At 41.4% G+C, this 20,350-nt stretch overlaps 1 protein-coding gene across 1 annotated transcript in view; it reads right to left on the bottom strand.

The window, feature by feature from the left end:
• LOC150081816 (transmembrane protein 120 homolog) overlaps positions 1-20,350 on the bottom strand; it is a 375,137-nt gene that overhangs the window by 210,878 nt on the left and 143,909 nt on the right. The window contains exon 6 of the mRNA XM_090380327.1: positions 1,960-2,049. Coding sequence (XP_090236453.1) covers positions 1,960-2,049 — 90 coding nt within the window. The remainder of the gene's footprint in view (positions 1-1,959; positions 2,050-20,350) is intronic.

The following is a 20,350-nucleotide window of genomic DNA, read 5'->3' as shown; positions in this document are numbered from 1 at the left end:
AGCCAGGTGGGCAGGAGCAGCAGTGCGTAGCACACGCTTCTTCCTTTTTTCCAGGACGTACAGTTCAAGCTTGTGCAGTCTCCTTTTATATTAACTCGAATTTGGCAATTTTTGAGTTGTGTCACTTTTCCATATGATGTGCGATATGAGCACCAAATAGACCGGGGTTCGAGCCCGTGACTACCAAATACAGAGGACGCGGAAAGGTCAGGGAATGACCACCGCATATCTCAGAGCAATATGGCCTTAGTTGCTAATGCTCCTAAAAACCAAATAACTAACAAACAAACAAACAAACCATCACTCGCAAGTTCCTAATTACAGGCCACATGCAAAATGAAAGGGAAACATGCATTCTGTGATACAAAAATCCATACAGAAAGCATTAAAATCGGGACCAATTTATATTGGCAGTACGTTACATTAATATGTGCAATGAAAAAACAAGAGAACCCATATAGGGTAACTGAAATGACTCATGATGATTTCATCTATTTTAATTTTAAAATGTTTGTCGGCATTATGGGAACAACTCAAAGGTGGAAGACAATGAAAATGTAAAGTTAGGTGAAATCAAGATACTGAAGGTTGAAAAATGTAGTCCCAGAGCATTCTTCATAAAAACATTGTACCAGCAAGAGGACTATAAAAAAATTGAATCTAACAAGAGATGTCAGTTGTCGTAAGGTAAAACTATTGAAATGAAATCAGCATACACCAAGAAGATACAGGTTTCAGATAAAAAAAAATAAAATAAAATCAGATATCCTGGACCTGATTAAAACAAATCATATCCCTAAAAGCTACAAACCATTTTATGTTTCAGCATTCAAACCTTAAACCTTATTTTGATTAATAAGAGAATTATTGTATTTTTTAATTAAAATTACATTTTTTCTTTGTTTTTATTTTGTTCATTTCAAAATATATTTTCATTAATTAACAATATATGCTATTTTTGTCTAAACTATTTCAAAATGTTAATTTTTCTATCTTTCCTATATTAAAAGTGTCACAACTGAAAAAAAACATAAATAAATAACAAATAAGAAAAGTGACACAACTCAGTCATGGTATGGCCTCTACGGTAGTCATGGTAACACAAATTTGAAAATAATATTTATAAAATCTGTTAGAAATGTTTATTGCACTTTATCAAGCTGGTAATTTTTTTCTAATATATTATTAAAGCTCCCAGTTGAGCTGAAACCTTATCTGATTTCTTTGTTTTCACTTTTTCTGAAAAAATCACATTTTTGAGTTGTGTCACTTTTTCATATGATGTGCGATATGGCCTACAGTGTGTTTCTGTGACTTTTTCTAAATAAATATGTCTACATAGTGGTTCTGTAATTTCTGTCATCAACATAATATATTATTGTAATTTTTGGTCAGTATATCAGAAATTCAGTCCAGAGAGACAATCAGAGATGTTTTTTCCATTAGGGCATTGTGCCTAATTGTGTTTATGAAAGAGCATGGACCCAAAAAAATATAATTAAAATAGAATTCAACAATTTTATTCTAACAATAAAATTCTACAAACTAACTTTTAAACAGTTCTTTCAAACAATGATAAATTATTAAACGGCTCTTTTTATTAGTGGGCATTAAATTAGTGCTGAATAAGTGCTGTGGAAGTAACTTCAAAAGCAAATTTATAATACTTACGAACTTCTTTAAAAATAAAAAAATTAGATTTAATACAAGGGCATTTTAATACATTTGATATAATGTAGCCTTGGAATGAGGAGAACTTATGAATACCAAAACACAGCTCTGGAGGCAAGCATTAGAACTGGCAATTATCTCAGTTCTAATGCTTGTTTTGAGAAAATTTATAGTTTGTGTGGCTGCTACTCTTTGTCATTCTAAAGGTTTAGTTTTATGTCGCTATAAAAATATTACATTAATATGCTATACACACTGATGGATTGTTATTAAACACTGAAACCATACCTTGAGCCATTGACAACCAGAATGCTCTCCCTTATGGTTAATGTGCAGTAGTACCACACAAGCAGAAAATGCAGCAATGCATCAAGAGCTCTAGTTGAGGAGAGGATGAAGCAAAGAAAAAAAGGCAATTATTAAGTATAACAGTAAACACAACAAATAACACAGCATTAAAAATACATTTTTAAAAGCAGCTACTTTCAAATGTTTTGAAGTACATAAACTCCTCATTATCCATATGCCAATTATCATTTGTGGATTATCTGTGCACAGTCAGTTTTTCCTCCAATTCTTAACATATTCATTCATTACTTAAGAAATATATTGTAGGACATGTGATCACTTGCATACTCTCTCCCCCCCCTCCACATCCCTCCCCTCAAACCTTCCCAATATCATCATTCTTCTCTTCCTTGATGATTCCCTTCTATTTCTGACTCACTCTCTCTCTCTCTCTCTCTCTCTCAGGGTAACTAAAATTTCTTTTTGACTGGTGCAACAAAAGCCTCAGGCTTCCTTACACCATATGGCTAATAATAATAATATGTGTTTTAACCAGTACTTTCCTTGAAAGGAAACAAAATTTTGTTTCCTTTCAAGCAGCAGAGAAGGCTCCATCTTACAATCTATACAGCAGGTTAGAAAAGGTCAAAGAAGACAATTATAATTTTGCTCAAGCTATAATAATAATAATAATAATAAAATTCTTTATTCACAAAATTTTACAAGGATACAATTCATGTTACAGGCATCCAGAGGAAGCTAACAATCTAATTGCAGACATTATATTTACTCATATAACACCCATATAATACATAGATCACAGCGAATTCATCGCTTTCTCCCAAACCTAAAATTTCTCCTAAAATTAACCTAAACAGTTTTGAGTTACAGATAATTGCATTTCAATTGGTTCTTCTGAGATACTGATAATATAGGGCTGTACCATGCAGTACAATCTAGGTATAACCTGAATGACCAGATTGAGCCAGTCTGGACACCTTTCACTTGGAGTCGATATTAGTTCTAATAACAGTTGCAGGAATGCTGACGGCATGTAAATATGGATTTTCTCTTTTTACCTCAGTGGTTGAATCACTGGACCACAGATCAAAATCAATATCGATGAAGCTCAGTTAGGAGAGTGCTGCTTTAAGGTCGAGAGCTTCTGTAGGTTTGAGAAGAGCACTGGAGGGTTTCTGAGAGATCTACCCGGGATTTTCCAGCCCACGAATTCCCAGATGTTGATGAAGTTGTGTACTGCGGAGCACAGATTGATGCCATTGAGAGCTTCCTCACATATGCCAAGTGCTGGGCTGGGGTGCAGCTTAGATTTTTACAGAGCCGTGACCTTGATGTTGTATAGGGAAGGTGAGCCAAATTGTTTGCCCACTTCAGGATCCAGAATTCTAGGCCCCAAAGCATCTTCAGGCTGGACAAAGGAGCTGAAGACCAGACTTCAATACCATAACCAATGATTGAGTTGAAGTAGTAGAAGATAAATTTCCTATTTCTTTATTATGCGATCTGCAGAGGTCAGAGTTTCATGCCCCAGAAGGCGAGTAGCACTTCTGAGCACAGTTGCTGGATTTAATCCTTATAAGTCAGCTTTTTGTCCATTATCATCCCTAAGATTTAACTGAATGAGCAGCGACGAAAAGATACCCTGCAGCTCCAGAGAAACTGTTGGATTGAGATCTGCTTGTGCTCTCATTGAGATGATGATATACTTTGATTTTTCCAGGTTTAGTTTTAGCCCAAAAAAGCAGTGTATTCACAGAAGTAGGACAGATATTTGTTGAGGATAACAGAATTCAATAAATCCTTTGTCGGGTCTGGTGAGGTGTTAGCAGGGATTGATAGATAGCATATGATATCGTCGGCATAGGCTATAAATGCAAGTATCTCATTCATTAGTGATAGAAATATCACCAAAAATAGCACTGTGGACAAACATCCACCTTGGGGTATACCAACTTCTGCCTGCTTAGTGACGCAGTGATTCCCTTGCTGGAAGGTGAGAAATCTCTTGGTGAGTAGGCTTCTGAGAGCTTAAAGACATTACCTGTGAAACCATAGTAGTTCTCCAGGAGAACACGAGAGGATTAATCTGTACTGAGTCAAAGGCAGCTTTCAGAAACAGAAAAACAGTATGAAGGAGAGAGCCTTTTTCCTAGGCCTGTAGGGTTTACAAATTTAGAGCCTGTAGACATGTTATTGGTAATCTGTGTGAGAGTGCATAGTGCGTATGCCGAGGTCACTGTGAGAGGATCTGATTGGCAACTGCTTTGAAAATGCACTTCTCTAGGCATTTGAGAAAAGGTGAGGAAATAGAAATTGGCCTGTAGTCAGTAGTTGAGTTGGGGTTTTGCACCTTGGGAACTGGGACGACTCTATAGTTCAGCGAAGTGACTCTGTTGTAATATTCTATTCTATAATATTCTATTCTGACAGGGTCAGCGAAGTGACCCTGTTGTAATATTCTATTATACAACTTTATCAGCTCCTTGCTGATAAAGCAGGAGGTGACTTTTAGGCAAAAGGTGGGAATAGAGTCACTTCCCATCATTTTCTTATCGACCAGGGTATTGATGGTCTTGATTAGCTCCTCTTTGAATAGCGACACTTTATTGAGATTAGGTATGTCGTATCGGGTACTGTTCCAGGGAAAGCCTGCCACTTCATTGTCTGTTTTGAAGAACTGAGTCACATGATTGCTCCATTTGGCTAGATCTAATAATTGCGTTAACCGGATTTGATTGGTCGATCAGGCTCACTGTCCATGGGCTATCTCTTCTCCATGAACATGTCGATTGCCTGCTTCTTGAATTTCTGGAAGGTGCTTCTGGCTAGTGAATAAGCTGAGTATGTTCTTTCTGAAGGTAGCCTCTTGAATTGAGCAGGTAATTGTTTATTCACCTTAAATTGGTGCATACGAGTGTTGGACCACCATGGCTTCGAGCGTGGGCAGATGACATATACTCTTGACATGGCCACTCTTGCAATGAATGACAGCCATCTCTGAAACCAAAACGCTGCTTCCTCAATATTAATTTCACTGAGAGTTTTCCAGGAGTACAGCCTAAAGAGGTCAACTGACATTTCAATATTTAAGTGTTTTGGATCATAGACAACCTTCTTGATCTTTTGGATTGGGATCAATTGCTTACAGCATTCCTTTGCCACAAGGACCATAGGTGCTTCAATTGGCCTGTGGTCAGAGATAAATGTCGAATTAGAGCTGATTACAGCGTCTACACTGCCATAGCTGAAAATGTTCTCTGCAATGTGGCTTCTCCACAAGAGGGTGGTACATAGATGCAATGGATATTGACATTAGAGAGATCAGAAATTAAACTATCAAGGAGCTTCAATGCAGATGGCAGGGGCAAGTTGAAGTCTCCCAAAACTAAAACTCTCTGGTTGCACTTGATTGAGGTCAAGAGCCAGGCAGAGAAGTTAATAATGCATTGATCTGTAACAGGTGGGAGTAAATAAATAAGTAATCTGTGGAATCCACTTGTTGTGCATGCTAGCAAATGGATTCCACAGACTAAGTAGTAGTAGCCAAGGATGGCCTCAAAATCACTACCAGGGTATGCCCAAGATTTGATAAGAGGGAGCTGCTGCCTCTGGCAGATTACAGATTAAGACTCTGCCTGCTTTCCTATCTTTCCTGTTCGCCATAATTGACTGATAACCTGGGTTGGTAGTTAAATATGATATGTCCATGTTGTCGTGAAGCCAGGTTTCAATTAGGACAACAAAATCATAATCTGCACTGAGAAGCATATCAATCGGAGCAATGAGCTTGTTCTTTAGGCTTTGGATGTTCTGTGTGAAGCATTTACATGTTTGTCTTTGGAGAACTTAATCTGGATTAGGTTTTTTGAGTTCTGATGATCCAAAATCCCATTTGGGGGGGTTGGTGTCAAGTTCGATGGGCCCCGTTTCTGGATATTCTAATTGGAATTCAACCGGTCTGATGTTCGGTTGTCATTACCATGCGAGACATCCATGAATTGCACCTGCTTCCAGATATAATTTGAGAGACACCTCTAGAGAAGTCAGATCAGATAGCCATGATGTTGCTATTGTGTATTGTTGTGAAGTGGGGTTCAGGCTTGATGCTTTCTGGACCTCTAGACTTCCATAGTATGGCATCACCAACAGGCCTTGGGGCCAGTATTCAGCATTGAGGTATTGTTGGTAATTGGGCCCTTCAATCTGAATCCTGAAGGAGGCATAAGAGGGATATTTAGTATTGATTTTAAAAGGCTTCCCAGGTATACCAAATTCCTTCAATAGTGCCTCTATTTGTTCAGCTTTTGTCAATAGATCCAGCCTGTTAATGAAAATATTAGAGTGGATATTGCTGGTCACATGTCGATTTCTTATTCTGAGGCTCATATTAACCACTCTAACCACTCTCGTACCAATGAAGGTAGTCCTGCTGTTTCTGGAATGCAGTTGGCGAGGGGGTGCTTGCATCAGTGCCAGGTCGAGCATGTCTCCTTGCTGGGCTTTATTCATGTTGGCACTCTTGGAGTCATGTTTTGCAGATTGTAGCCTGGAGCTATAGGAGCTGTCTTTTGAGGGTGCAGATATTTCTGCCTTTGGGCATAGTGAAAACTCAGGTAAGGGAAGTTGGTGTTCCTGTGAGACAGGACAGGAGAGCTTGGTGTTCAGGGAGAAGAGACTTTGTGGTAGGCTCAAGGACTTTCATTGCTGGTCTTCCAGCTGACGCAGATGGTCTCTTTGCACTCAGAAAATAGTGAGCTATTTTCTGAGTGCAATTTTCTAAGAATGCATTCAATGGTTTCCAGTTTCTCTGCATTCTTCTTCTTCTTTGGTCCTTAGCTGGCAGCTGGGGGAGGCGGTTGGCCACGCAACCAGTATGCTGCTGTAGGTGCCGCAGGGTTTCGGACTTGCTCTGTGATGTTCTTCCATACCTTACGATCCATGGCTTCAGTCCTGGCCTGGTTAAGGTCGAGACGTCGGCTCTTCAAATTAGACGTCGAGACGTCGGCTCGTCATCTTCCACTTGCTTGGCCCACGTTTTCCTAGGCGCGGTCCGTTGGATGCTCCATTGGGTGGGTCGTTGTCTCCAAAGGAGTGTGGATGGTATTCTGTTCGTGCCCATTCTACATACGTGGCCAAACCATCTGAGCCTTCGCTTCTGGATTTGGTCGGCAATGGTTGGTTGCTGTTGGCATCTGGCGTGGATGGTATCATTAGTGATGCGGTCGCAAAGAGAGATGCCCAAGATCTGCCGCAGGCATCGCATTTGGAATACCTCAAGTTTGTTCAAATCTAACTTGAGACAAATCCATGTTTCCGATCCGTAAAGAAGAATGGGCAGGATCAAAGTCCGGAAGAGTCGGATTTTAGTCTTTGTGGAAATGTTGGTCCTCTTCCATAGACACCATTTGAGCGAGGCGAACGCAGTGGCCGCCTGTCCAATTCTGCTGTGGATTTCCATGGTGGATGCAACTTTCTTCTCCTGGACCAGCGACCCAAGGTATTTAAAGTCCTGCACTTGCTCGATCTGGACGCCTTCGAGATAGATGGTGGCTTGCGACCCATCTGTTGTCAGGGCCTTTGTCTTACCAGCATTGATCTTCAAACCGTATGGCCGGGCAATGCGGGCAATGTCGTAGAGGATGTCCGTGGCTTCAGCGTCGTTACCGGCAAGGATAGCACTATCATCAGCAAACATCAGGTCAGTCACATAGTGATCCTTGTCATATTGTATGCCCTGTCTGTTTCTGAATGCTTGCCTCATAATGGCGTCGACCACGATGTTGAAAAGCAATGGGGAGGCTACATCCCCTTGGCGGACTCCAGTTTGGATGGTAAATTCCTCAGATAAATCGTTCTGGATACGCACCTGGCTGGTTAAACCGTTGTATGCAGTTTGGAGGAGTGTGATGACTTTTCGAGGTACATGTTCACCCTCTAGTAGTTTCCATAAGGCAGGCCGGTGGACACAGTCGAAAGCAGACTTAAAGTCAATGAAAACAATGACGGTTTGCTGTCCACACCGGATCCTCTCCTCCATCAGCTGACGAATGGCAAAGATTTGATCACAGCATCCTCGCCCGGGTCTAAATCCTGCCTGTTCTTCTCGACTGGTTTGCTCGCGATGTTTTTGCAGTCTTGACTGGATGATCTTCATAAAGACCTTTCCGATGATGGAAAGGAGGCTGATGCCACGGTAGTTCTTGCAGTCCCGGTTATCACCTTTCTTGTGGATCGGTACGATAATGGCTTTCCTCCATGTTAACGGAATTTGTTCAGTGCACCAGATGGTTTTGAGGAGTGAGTGTAGTCGGCGAAGCAGTACATCTCCCCCGGCTTTGATCGCTTCTGTGGTGACTTGGTCCACTCCTGGTGCCCTGCCATTCTTCAGGGATTGTATGGCTGCTTTCACTTCTTCTACTGTAGGCTCAACATCGACCATGGAGACCTCGGGGGGGTCGATCGAGAGTGCTGTTGCTGGCGGTCCCTGAGGTGGGTCGTGATTATACAAAGCTTTGAAGAATTCACTCCACCGTTGCAGGCGTTCGGATGGTGATCGCACGAAGGTCCCATCAGCATTCTTGATGTTGTCACTAGTCAATTTGGTCTTTCCACTCAGACATCTGAGGGTGCGGTAGAGAGTGCGGTACTCGTTTTTGGATGACGCCACTTCAAGATCGTCTGCCACTTGGTTCCAGTATGCTTCTCTTTCTGCTGTCATTCTTTGTCGGACTTCTCGGTTTAGCTGCCGGTTCCGTTTGTCCACGAGGTCGAGGCACTCGTCTGATATCCATGGTTGCGTTCGACGTCGGGCAGGTGGACATAGGGGCTTGGCACATTCCAGGATGGCATCAGAGATCTGCTTTTCTTCTTCATTTATATCCTCGGGCACAGCCAGCATCTCGAAGCGGTTGGATAGGGCGATCTGATATGCCTGTTTGTTGGCAGCATTCATTAGCTGCCTCCAGTCCAGCTTGGCTGACTGAGATGATCTTTTTGCATGCCGTAATTTGAGCTGCACCTTAGCCCGGATGAGGTAGTGATCAGATCCGCAATCAGGTCCCCTCATGGCACGAACGTCCATGAGTGATGAGCGAAATCTGGCATTGATCAAAATGTAGTCCAGGATTGCTGAGTCCTTGCCAGATGGATTTCGCCATGTAAGTTGATGTTTTTGAGGGTGCTGGAAATGGCTGTTTCCAGCACCCTCAAACCTTTTTGCTGTTCTCTGCATTATAACAGCAAAAGGAGTAGCTGACTGAAGCTTGTGATTCCATTTGAGCGCCGCTATCGGTGAACTCAGATAAAAGGCTTTTGCCTTTTTACGCTTGTGTTCTTTGCCAGTTCACTGAGAGTGGCATCATTCCATGTGGTGACATCATTCACCTCATTCAGCGTTACAGAGGTTGATTGATTGATTATGATTTTATTGGTGCATTTCTGTCTAAGGCTATTATGTTGTTGTTTGTTATTTGGTTTTTAGGAGCATTGGCAACTAAGGCCATATTGCTCTGGGGGGGGAGGATATGCGGTGGTCATTCCCTGACCTTTCCGCATCCTCCGTATTTGGTGGTCACGAGACTAATCCCGGTCTAATCAAGAAGCGTGTGCTACGCACTGCTGCTTCTGCCCACCTGGCTAAGGAGGCGTAAGGCTATTATGTGCCATGAGATAATTATACCAGTTTAAAAATAGATATATAAATAAATTCTGGTAACCTTTGAAAAAAGGTTACCTCATCACAAATAATATAACAGAAAAAGCGGTATATGTAAAAATATACATATATATTCAGAATTTTATATACATTTATATAAATTAATATGGTATAAAAATTTAAAAACAGCAGCCATATTGTCATTATCAGATAAAACCTGACTGAGTGTATAAAGATCAGTCAGAAGTTTAAAAGCAGTAAAGCATATATTGCTAAAATCTGGACAGTCAATTAAAATATGTCTAATTGATATTAGACATATTTTCATGATCATCAGCTCTCAGCAAATATGCATGTGTCAGATAACTGTGTCCTATGCAGGTCCGGGCAAGAACAACTTCCTCCTTTCGATTCCTGCACAGACTAGACTGCCACAGTTCAATTACAGGCTTTATATCATGTAATTGTTTGTAGTCTATCTATTCCATGAATCATGCCATTGGGAGTGTATCTTTTGGTGTATTATTTGCCTGTAGTCTGTATGGGGGACTGACAGGCAACGATTATTATTGGGAATTGCCAATTTAGATGCGGTGTCAGCCAAATCATTTCCCCTAATCTCAATTTGGCTGGGAATCCAGCAGAAGTAGATATCGTAATCACGTTCATGGAGAGAGTGGATCTTCTGCCGAACTTGAGACAGAATTGCATGGAATGAGGATTATATCTCGCAGTTAGTAAAGCCTGTAAGATGCTGAGAGAGTTGGAATATAAAACGAACCGTTGGTATTGGCATTTACTAGTGTGATCCAAGGCTAACTCTATAGCATGCAGCTCTGCAGTGAATATGCTGCATTCAGGGAGGATCTGCTCTGATATAGTGGTGTCTGTAAAGACAGCAGCAGATCCTACATATGACTCTGTTTGTGTAAACTGGCAAGAATGTTCAGCTCTGTGTGCTGAATAGAGCTGCAGGTAGACAGACAATGGAATCCAACTTTCCTAAGTTTTTAAGGGAAAAGTCGCATGCCAGGGTGGAAGGGGCTACCTTCATGTGCAAGCAACCTTGTCTACCTTGATCTTAAGTTCTCTGAGTAGAGTGAGGATCCCACACGAACTTTGACAGACCGATTGGCTAAAAAGTTTTTAATAAAAATGGGAAGATGTCCTCTAAGACCAAGGCTATGCAAATCTTTTAAGATGCCAAATCTCCAAGTTGTGTCATATGCTTTCTCCTCCATGTCAAAGAATACAGACACCAAATGTTCTCATTTTAGGAAAGCATCCCGGATGTTTCCAGTCTAATAAGATGGTCCAGGATGAACCAATTCCTTCGGAAACCGCACTGGATGTTGAAGAGAAGATGATTTGATTATAAATACCACATTAAATGAAAATTAATCATTCTCTCCAGGATTTTGCACAGACAGCTAGTCAGAGCGATATGACGATATTCCCATATCCCATATAGATAGTGATATGGGAATTTTAGGATACTTTCCTGGCTTCGCAAAGGCAAGAACGATATGGGAAATACCGTTCTTGCCTTTTGATGTAAGGTGTTTAATCATTTCATAATGGATGCAATCTGGTCCAACAACACTTGCCTTAGAAAGGATTAGAGCTCTTTTTAGTTCCTCCATAATGAATTGCCCATTGTAGGGACAAAGGCCCTTTTGTGTGAAATTTAGTGCTAGTTTTTCACTTTTATGTTTCAGTACCAGGAACTCTTGGGAATATGAGGATATCCCCAGAGATGTTTGCAAATGTTTTTCCCAAGAGCAATGGCTATTGCAGTTGGCTCTGCAATAAGTGTAAAGTATTTTTTTTTTTGGGTGAGACGGAACCAGGGATTTCCCCCATCTCCGCATAGTATACATTGTCATGTGATACAGTACACTGTAAAGGCCAGAGATTTAAAAGTGTGTGGATCTTGTATATGTGTAATGTTTTGTACTGTTGTTTATCTGGCCTTTTAGCCGTTGGGCCCCTAATGAGACCCACCGTTGCCCACACTTGGCCCCGTGGAGGCAGTCCAGGTACACCCAGTATAGTTATTTACTCTGGAAGGCCTTGCCACCTAATTTCCTGAGATTTCAGTGGCTAGGACCTTAAAAAAAAAAAAAAAGAATTGGGTTGTACCATGGTTGACTTAAGAATTGAGTGTGGGTTTGGAAAATTTTGGTTTCGTTAGGCGCAGTCGCAAAGTTAGAGAGAGGATGGGGAGACCGAAGACTGGGGAGGTAACACAGAGATGGAGTCAATAGAGAAGGTGACCCCAGATGGTTGTTGTTGTTGTTTTGGTTTTTAGGAGCATTAGCAACTAAGGCCATATTGCTCCGGGAAATGAGGTGGTCATTCCCTGACCATTCCTCATCCTCCGTATTTGGTGGTGATGGGCACGAATCCCGGTCTAATCAAGAAGCGTGTGTGCTACGCACTGCTGCTCCTTCCCACCTGGCTACAGAGGCCCCCGACCCCAGATGGACAGTGAGCCATGCCCCAACAGATGGAAGAAAATGGAGTGGCGTAGAAGGGAGGAGACAATTGACTTCTCCTCCCCCCACCCAAGAAGAAGGAAGAAAGTATTGTGCAAGAGTGTGCTGGTATGAGGAGGCCAATGGCCTTAGCAGCAAGCTGCAGCAATAGTCATGTCCGGTGAGTTTGTTTCAGAGGTCACAGCCGCTGGTGTCAGGTTCAGGAGATGTGTAGAGCCAAGTCTGACTTGGTGATCACTGGTGTCTTCCACTGCAGAGGGATCTCAAGACAGGTGAGCAGTGGACTGCGTCAGTTTCATGTCCGATCCTGGTCCTAGTAGTAGTAGTGGCACGTGATGCAAGAAAGCAAGTGTATGAGCTTATGCAGCATCAGCCAGAAAGAAAAAAAAAAAAAAAACACACTATTCCCTCCAAATGCCTATGCAGTTCCTCCTTAAATTTATTCAGCCTATCAACTTCCACAATGTCAGATGGAAGTTTGTTCCAGCAATTAACCACCCGCTGCTTAAAGGCAAATTTCCGCACATCTATTCTACATCTGTCCTTTCTTAATTTGAATTTATGCCCCCTAAGGTTCGTAATCTGAACAAGTGGAAGGATCCCATCAGAATTCAGCGTGCTCAACACATTCAAGGCCTTATACACCTCAATCAGATCCCCGCGTAGGTGCCTAGTCTCCAGCCACTGCAATTTGCAGAACTTAAGCCTCTCTTGGTAAGAGGATCCCTTCATTCCCCTCACTAATCTTGCTGCCCTTCTCTGTACACGCTCAAGCAAATCGACGTCCTTCCTAAAATGAGGCCTCCAGACCTGTACGCAGTACTCAAGGCATGACCTGACCATTGCCTTATACAGAGGGACAATCACCTCTTTTTCCCTGCTAGCAAAATTCCTCTATATCATTGACAAAACCCCATGACCTGCCCTGACAGCCTGTCTGCATTGCTCAGAAAACTTCATATCTGACTGCACAATTACTCCCAGGTCTTTTTCATTTTTTACCACCTTAAGTGTAGTACCACACAGCTGGTACATTTCTCTGGGGTTACTTCTACCCATATGCAGTACTTTGCATTTGTCAAGGTTAAACTTCAGTTGCCACATCTTAGCCCATCTGCCCAAATTATCTAGATCCTGTTGCGGTAGGACAGTGCCATTGCTGTCATTAACAACCCTGCCAACCTTTGTATCATCAGCAAGCTTCGACATTAAGCCTTGATATACCTTTATCAATATCATTGATAAATATACAAAACAACAGTGGACCCAACACCGAACCCTGTGGGACTCCACTAATAACATTAGTCCACGAAGAGAAGCTCCCATTGATTACCACCCTCTGTCTTCTCCCACTTAACCATCCTTTTATCCATTGTAGCAACTTACCCTTAATACCATTCTGCTCCAATTTGTACAATAGTCTTCCATGCGCAACAGTGTCAAAAGCTTTCCTGAAATCCAAATATATGATATCAAAATTATTTTTTGCATCCAGTTCCTTTGTAACCACATCATAATATCCTATCAAATTTGTCAGACAAGACTTTCCCTTAAAAAACCCATGCTGTGTCTGAATTATTGCTGCAGTCTTGTCTAGATGATCCTGCAATGCATCTTTAACCAGTGAATCCATTATTTTACCCGGAACAGAAGTTAAACTAACTGGTCTGTAATTACTCGTGTCACCCTTCGATCCCCCTTTGTGAATTGGGGCTACATTTGCACATTTCCAGTCCGTGGGAACCTCCCCTGAGTCCAAGAATGCTCTCATAATTATGGCTAAAGGTTTGCTTAGTTGCTTTGCCGCCTCCTTTAATATAACCGGATAGATCCCATCCACCCCAGGTGCTTTTCTTATGTTTAACTTCAACAATTTCTCCTCCACTTTGTTCTCAGTTATTACAAAATCATTAAGTATCCTGCTACAATTTGATAACCTTCTGCCATTTTCAAACCTTAATAATTCCTCATGTGTGAATGTAGATGCAAAATACTCATTCGGTTTGTTTTCTATCTGAGCATGATCATCAACAGTCAAACTATCGATGTCAAGTGGACCAATCAGATTCATCCCCTTCCTTTTAGAGTTTATATAAGTAAAGAAATCCTTGCTGTTTTTCTTAGCATCTTTTGCCAAGGATTTCTCGTAATCTGCCTCCGCCTGCCTAACCTCCTTTGTGACCTGATTACAGACTAACTTATATCTGCCATAGGCTTCTGAGTCGCTTGATAATTTATATGCATCCCATGCACTTTTCTTCTCTGGTACAAGTCTCATTAGTTCATTTGATAACCATTTAGGCCTAAACCTTGAACAATATTTCTTAATAGGTATGAAACTTCTAGTAGCATCCACAAATAATTCCTTGAATGCTTCCCACTTAGAATTTACTGTTGGTAACATCGTCAGTTGATCCCACTGTACAGAATTTAAAAACTTTCTAAGACCACTGTACTCACGTTTACAGAAGCAAAACCCTTTCCTTTACCCCTGATGGTAATTAAATCTTTAAGTAAATCCCACATCAGTACACTGTGATCACTGTCACCTAGTGGTTCCTTTATCTGCAAATTCTTAATACACGAATGATCATTGCTGATAACCAGATCAAGAGATTACTCTCTCTGGTTGCCTCTCGAACATGCTGCTGCAGAAAACAATCATCCAATAAATCCACAAAAGTCTGACTAGTGTGTGAGTGACCAACCCACAAGTTCCAGTCAATATCTGGGAAGTTAAAATCCCCCATTATAAGACATTCCGATTTACTAGCCCACTCTATTTCTCTGTACAATTGCTCATTGCACTCATTCGAGTCATTAGGCCTATAACACACTCCTACTCTTATTTTGCTTTCACAGTGCTTATGTCACACCAAACTGACTCAACAGTGCACAGTTCATCTATATCAACCGGATGCACTTCTTTTGATGTTATGTTTTTCTTAATTAACAGCATAACACCTCCTCCCTTTCTATCCTGTCTATCCTTTCGGTACACATTGTACTCCCCAAATTCCAGTTCTGCATTAATTATATCTATGTGACACCACGTCTCTGCTATCCCAACAATATCCGCCTTTGATGTCTTGACCAACACTTCAAATTTATCAAATTTATTTACTATACTTCTAGCATTGGTATACATGCAGCATACATGCTCCTATTCCTAGTTACCCTAACACATCCCATATACCCACCTATTTCATGATGACTGCCATCCATCCCTGAAACCCCCAACACCCCTCGCACCAGGTCACTACATATCCTAATAGAAGTTGTGCAAGAATCACCTTCACCTCTGCCTGCGGCTACTGTTAAACTATTAGTCCTTGTATCCCCCCAAGCTAGCAGTTTTCCGACTCACCTAACACTGCCTCGATAGAATCAGCAAATATTCTTGCACACTTTCTATTTAAGTGTATCCCATCCCTGTAGAAGCAGTCTTTCCTGTTAACAAGTACAGACCAGGCTGAAAAAAATTCTATCCCTTGAGTGTGATGAATAGCACAATCTTTCCAGGGCCAAATTGATCGACAAGGCTCTCATCATATACTTCCTTCTATCGTGTCTTGGCATAATTGCAGACACTTTCAAATTCAACCCTAATTCCTGGTTTTTTTTCAACAGTGACCTGTACTTGTTAAGTAATTCTGCCGGTCTCCTACTCTTAATATCATTAGTTCCAACGTGTACAACTACATCACCTTTTGTGCCCTTAAAAGATGATATCCGCTCTACAACATCATAAACCTTTGCCCCTGGCAGACATACCCTAGTCCTGTTTCACCTATCCTTTTTACAAAGCATGTTCCCCGTTTCCCTGACAATAGAGTCACCAACAACTACTAGTTCCTGTGGGACCAGCACATTCTACCTTGGGGGGTTGCCGCTGTGTTGTGTGATGACCAAGTGCAAGCTCTGACATTGATGTGGGCAGCTGAGAGCTTGATGGGCCCCTCAATTTAGATCCTTCGAGGGCATCCACCCTGTCCTTCACGCTGTCATATAGGACCATAACAACGCTGAGTTGTCACCTGATTTTGTTACACTCCTTACATCGCGCGCACACAAAGACATCCCCCATGGCAATATCATGTTCCGTTCCAGAAAGTTCAGCAAACATTTCACAAGCTGCACATTTTTTTAGGCTGTGATGCATTGGAGAATGGCCCCCCTCAGTTCTCCCCCGAGTCACAGCACTCCTGCCACTTTGTGCCCGTTTCTTTGCTGCTCTAGTTTGGGGCATGATATTTTAAATTAATAAGATCAATAAATTAAATTAATTAAATGTCAATACTACGCTATCTAATAGAAACAGTGAAGCATATTACACTATATAATTATACATTAGAGCTACCTAGTTACCTCAATTAAAAATTTGAATTCCCTACCACTATATACAAAAACAATGGCTGCAAGATTCGAACGAAATAACGGTTTTACATATATTAAATAGTAATCTACAAAAATTCTTTATCTAAATTAAAAATAAAAATAACCAGCGTAACTATAATTATAAGACTACGTATAAAGTACAATATAAAATAACAATTATGTAAATAAAAAAGCGAACACTTATCGCTTTTTCAGAGCTTGTAATTCACAGCTGTAATTTTTAAAGAGATTCAGTGTCCCCTCCTGTTGTAAAAGGTCCTTAGTCTGGTTAGATCAATCTTCCGTTTGAATGTTCCTGTTCAATTAGGTTCAGTTGTTTCATTCAGTTATTGGCTTTAGTTGTGATGAATAGCAATAAGTGTCCTCCACCTAGAAAATACCTCTTGCGTAAACTTCATGAAGACCAGGAACTTCTCCCTCGAGTCTAGAAGGTGATGCTCCAGTCCTGCTGGTAGATATGTGAGTTCCATCATAAGTCGACAGCGGATGTCCTCATAATAGTCACAGCTGTACATAATGTGGGACCATGTTTCTGTCTCTCCACGTTTTTTTTTTTTTTTTTTTTCAGAGCATTAGCAACTAAGGCCATATTGCTCCGGGATATGCGGTGGTCATTCCCTGACCTTTCCGCATCCTCTGTATTTGGTGCTGACGGGCTCGAACCCCGGTCTAATCAAGAAGCATGTGCTACGCACTGCTGCTCCTTCCCACCTGGCTACAGAGGCGCCCCTCTCCACATGTGCAGAGGAGGTCTTCCGTTATTCGAAAGTAAGTTAACTTGGCGTTGAAGGCACCGTGTCCCGTCGGGAGAAACATTGTAAATAGACCTGGGTGGAATCAACAGGGGGGCTCTAGGATATGTGCGTCCAACTGAAGGCAGGAACTTCCTGGTAATTTCCCCTTTTGTTGAAGCAGACCACCTTACCTGCCATGCCTACTGCACATGATTCTCAAGTCTGGTCCTTGAGACGTTGATGATTCCCTGCTATGTTGATGGTATATTCCCCCAGAATGTAGGGTAATTCTTTGATCAGGTGGTAATGTCATTCCGCAGCGCATAACTTCGAGGTCGAGGGGCAGGACCCCCCAACCCCCGCCCGGACTTGGAGGGCATGCATACTAACAGTACGGCAGGCACAGGTGATGACCAGGAGAATTGAGCATTGTATGGTGTCCAAGATCTTTTTGTTAACCACCTTTGTGGCTCTTGGAACCACACGGGGGAAGCGTATGTAACTGCCAGAGTGAAGAAGGCTTTATAGTACAGTGTTAGCGTGCGTTTTTTTGAGTTCCCAGTCCTTTCTTGTTATTCTGGCTATTAATCAGACATATCTTCTTATTTTTTCTCTCAAGTATTTGAGATGAGGGTGGAAGGACAGGTTTTGGTGTTTAGAATGATATCTAGATGCTTCAGTTTGTCAACTAGTTTGTCTGGCTATGAATTTTAATTTGTGGTGGTCTTCTTAAGTTTAGGCTGCCTTTCAACAGTATAGATTTAGTTTTTGTAGTTTATATTTTTAAGAAGTGGACGGTGGCCCAGTCTTGAAGGAGTTTAAGTGCTTGGTTTGCTTCAACTTCCACTTGTGCTCAGCTTTCAGCAGCGACTGTCAGTATTAGATCGTCTGCGAAGGCCTGGGAGTTAATTTCCCCCAGATCCAGGGCCAGGAATTCATCTAGGATCATATTCCAGAGCAGTGGCCCTAGAACTGAACCCTGGGGGAAGCCCCTGTAGAGCAATCTGGTCAACTTATTATATGGTGCTATTACCTGGATTTCTGTTGGTTAAGTAGAATTCCATGACTTTGTACAAATTCATAGGTGTGTTTGCCCTTCTCAGTCTAGCTAGGACATTCAGCCACCAAATGGCGTCGAACGCCTCAGCGAAATCGACTGAGATGGCAAGGAAATATTTTTTGTCACACCCCGCTGCCGTCCTCAAAAGGCCACTGAGGGCTTCGATGGCTCTGCAATAGTGCATCCATTATATTCTAGGATCGATGCAGGGTGAGATGTATTTGTTGTTGTTATGGAGGCTTAATGGCACATAAGCTGTTATGGCTATAATGTGCCTATTCACTTATTATATTAAAACATGAGTTTTCCATAAATCAGAAGAAAATCTGAAATCAGAAATAATTAAAAAGCCCAGTTTGCCTGAGGAAGTCAAAATATTCAGTAATATTTGCCTTATCACCAATGAGATTTTCAAGAGTTATTGGTTTATGAAGATTAACCAGTGAGATCAAGGATGATGTTCTGTCTTGTTTATAATAGAGGCAGCCAATAAGAATATGTTTTACAGTCAAATTGTTAGAACAATGTGAACATTGTGGTGGATCATCTCCTGTGAGTAAATGAAGGTGGGTCAGATGGGTATGTCCTATTCTTGCCCTTGAAAGGACTACTTATTCTCGTCTTGATGTACGGACACTGGAGCGCCAAATTTTTGGATCATGTTTAAACTGAAAGATTTTATTATTAGTCTGAGAGTGCTGTCCATTGTGATAGGCAAGCAGCATGAACGGTTAGCGCATAATCTGATGCTGGAACAGGGATATTGGTTAAATCTAATGTAGTTGGAATTTTTGCAGCTTTATCGGCCAGTTCATTGCCTAAAATACCGGAATGTGCTGGAATCCAGCAAAAAGTGACCAGTTGGTTTTGTTCTTTAATTTGCAGTAATAAACTTCTGATTTCATCCAGAACAAGGTGAACTTTATCTGAGGAATTACATAATGACATGATTGAGCTGAGGGAATCAGTGTAAATAACAGATTTTAAGGAACAATCAAAATAGAGATTTTCTAAAGATAGTTTGATTACATATAATTCAGCAGAAAATATACTAAATTCTGATGGAAGGGAAACTGATACAATTGTATTCGGAAACACTGCAGCTGCTCCAACATTTGAATTAGATTTAGAGCCATCTGTATAAATTGGGGAGAAATCAGTATATCTTTGAGTGTGAACTGCATTAATTTGGTTGACATTTGATGCTTGCAAAGTATTCTTTCTCCATTGACAGAGGTAAGTGTCACGGGTTGGAAGAGGAGGAGGAGCCCATGGTGGTTGAGTATAAGTTGCTACCTGCTTTACGGAATTAATGGAAATATTCCAAACCTGCGTCAGTTCAAGAAGGCGAAGACCAGCTGGTTTTACTATGCTAGGTTTGTTTCTGTATAGGTTTTCTAACGGTGGGTTGAAAAGGTATGACTGAACTGGATGAGAGGCACAACATTGTATCTTGACAGCATATTTCAGTAACAGTGTTTTCCTGCGTAAAGTTAGTGGGGGCTCGTGAGCATCAATGTAGAGACTATTTACTGGCGACGTTCTGAATGCACCAATTACAATTCTCAAAGCACTGTGTTGAATGGGATCAAGCCAGCGTAATGCACTCTTTCTGGCAGAATCATAGATGGGAGCACCATAATCTGATTAATGCTCTGTATAACCGAAGAAGGGAGGTACGATCTGCACCCCATGTTTCGGCAGATAAAGCTCTGAGTATGTTTAACTTTTTTAGACAGGAAGTCCATACATTTTTAATATGATCTAGGAAATTTAACTTGTTATCAAGGGTTAATCCTAGAATTTGGATGTTGCTGGTGACCGGGACGGAGACATTAGAAATTTGAAGTTCAGGATCTGGATGAAGTTTGCGTTGTCTACAAAAGTGAATAGCAAATGTTTTCTGCTACGAGAGCTGATAGCCGTTGAGGCTCGCCCATTGTTGAATTTTATTAAGTGATATCTGAAGCTGTCTTTCAATAGACCTCATGTTTTGAGAATGACAGGAGATGGAAAGGTCATCTGC

Source organism: Mastigoproctus giganteus, chromosome 8 (assembly GCF_048544385.1).
Source record: "Mastigoproctus giganteus isolate SK-2022 chromosome 8, ASM4854438v1, whole genome shotgun sequence".
Lineage (NCBI taxonomy): Eukaryota > Metazoa > Arthropoda > Arachnida > Uropygi > Thelyphonidae > Mastigoproctus > Mastigoproctus giganteus.
The sequence above is the reverse complement of the archived record's forward strand: the minus strand, read 5'-3'. Positions and strand labels throughout refer to the sequence as shown.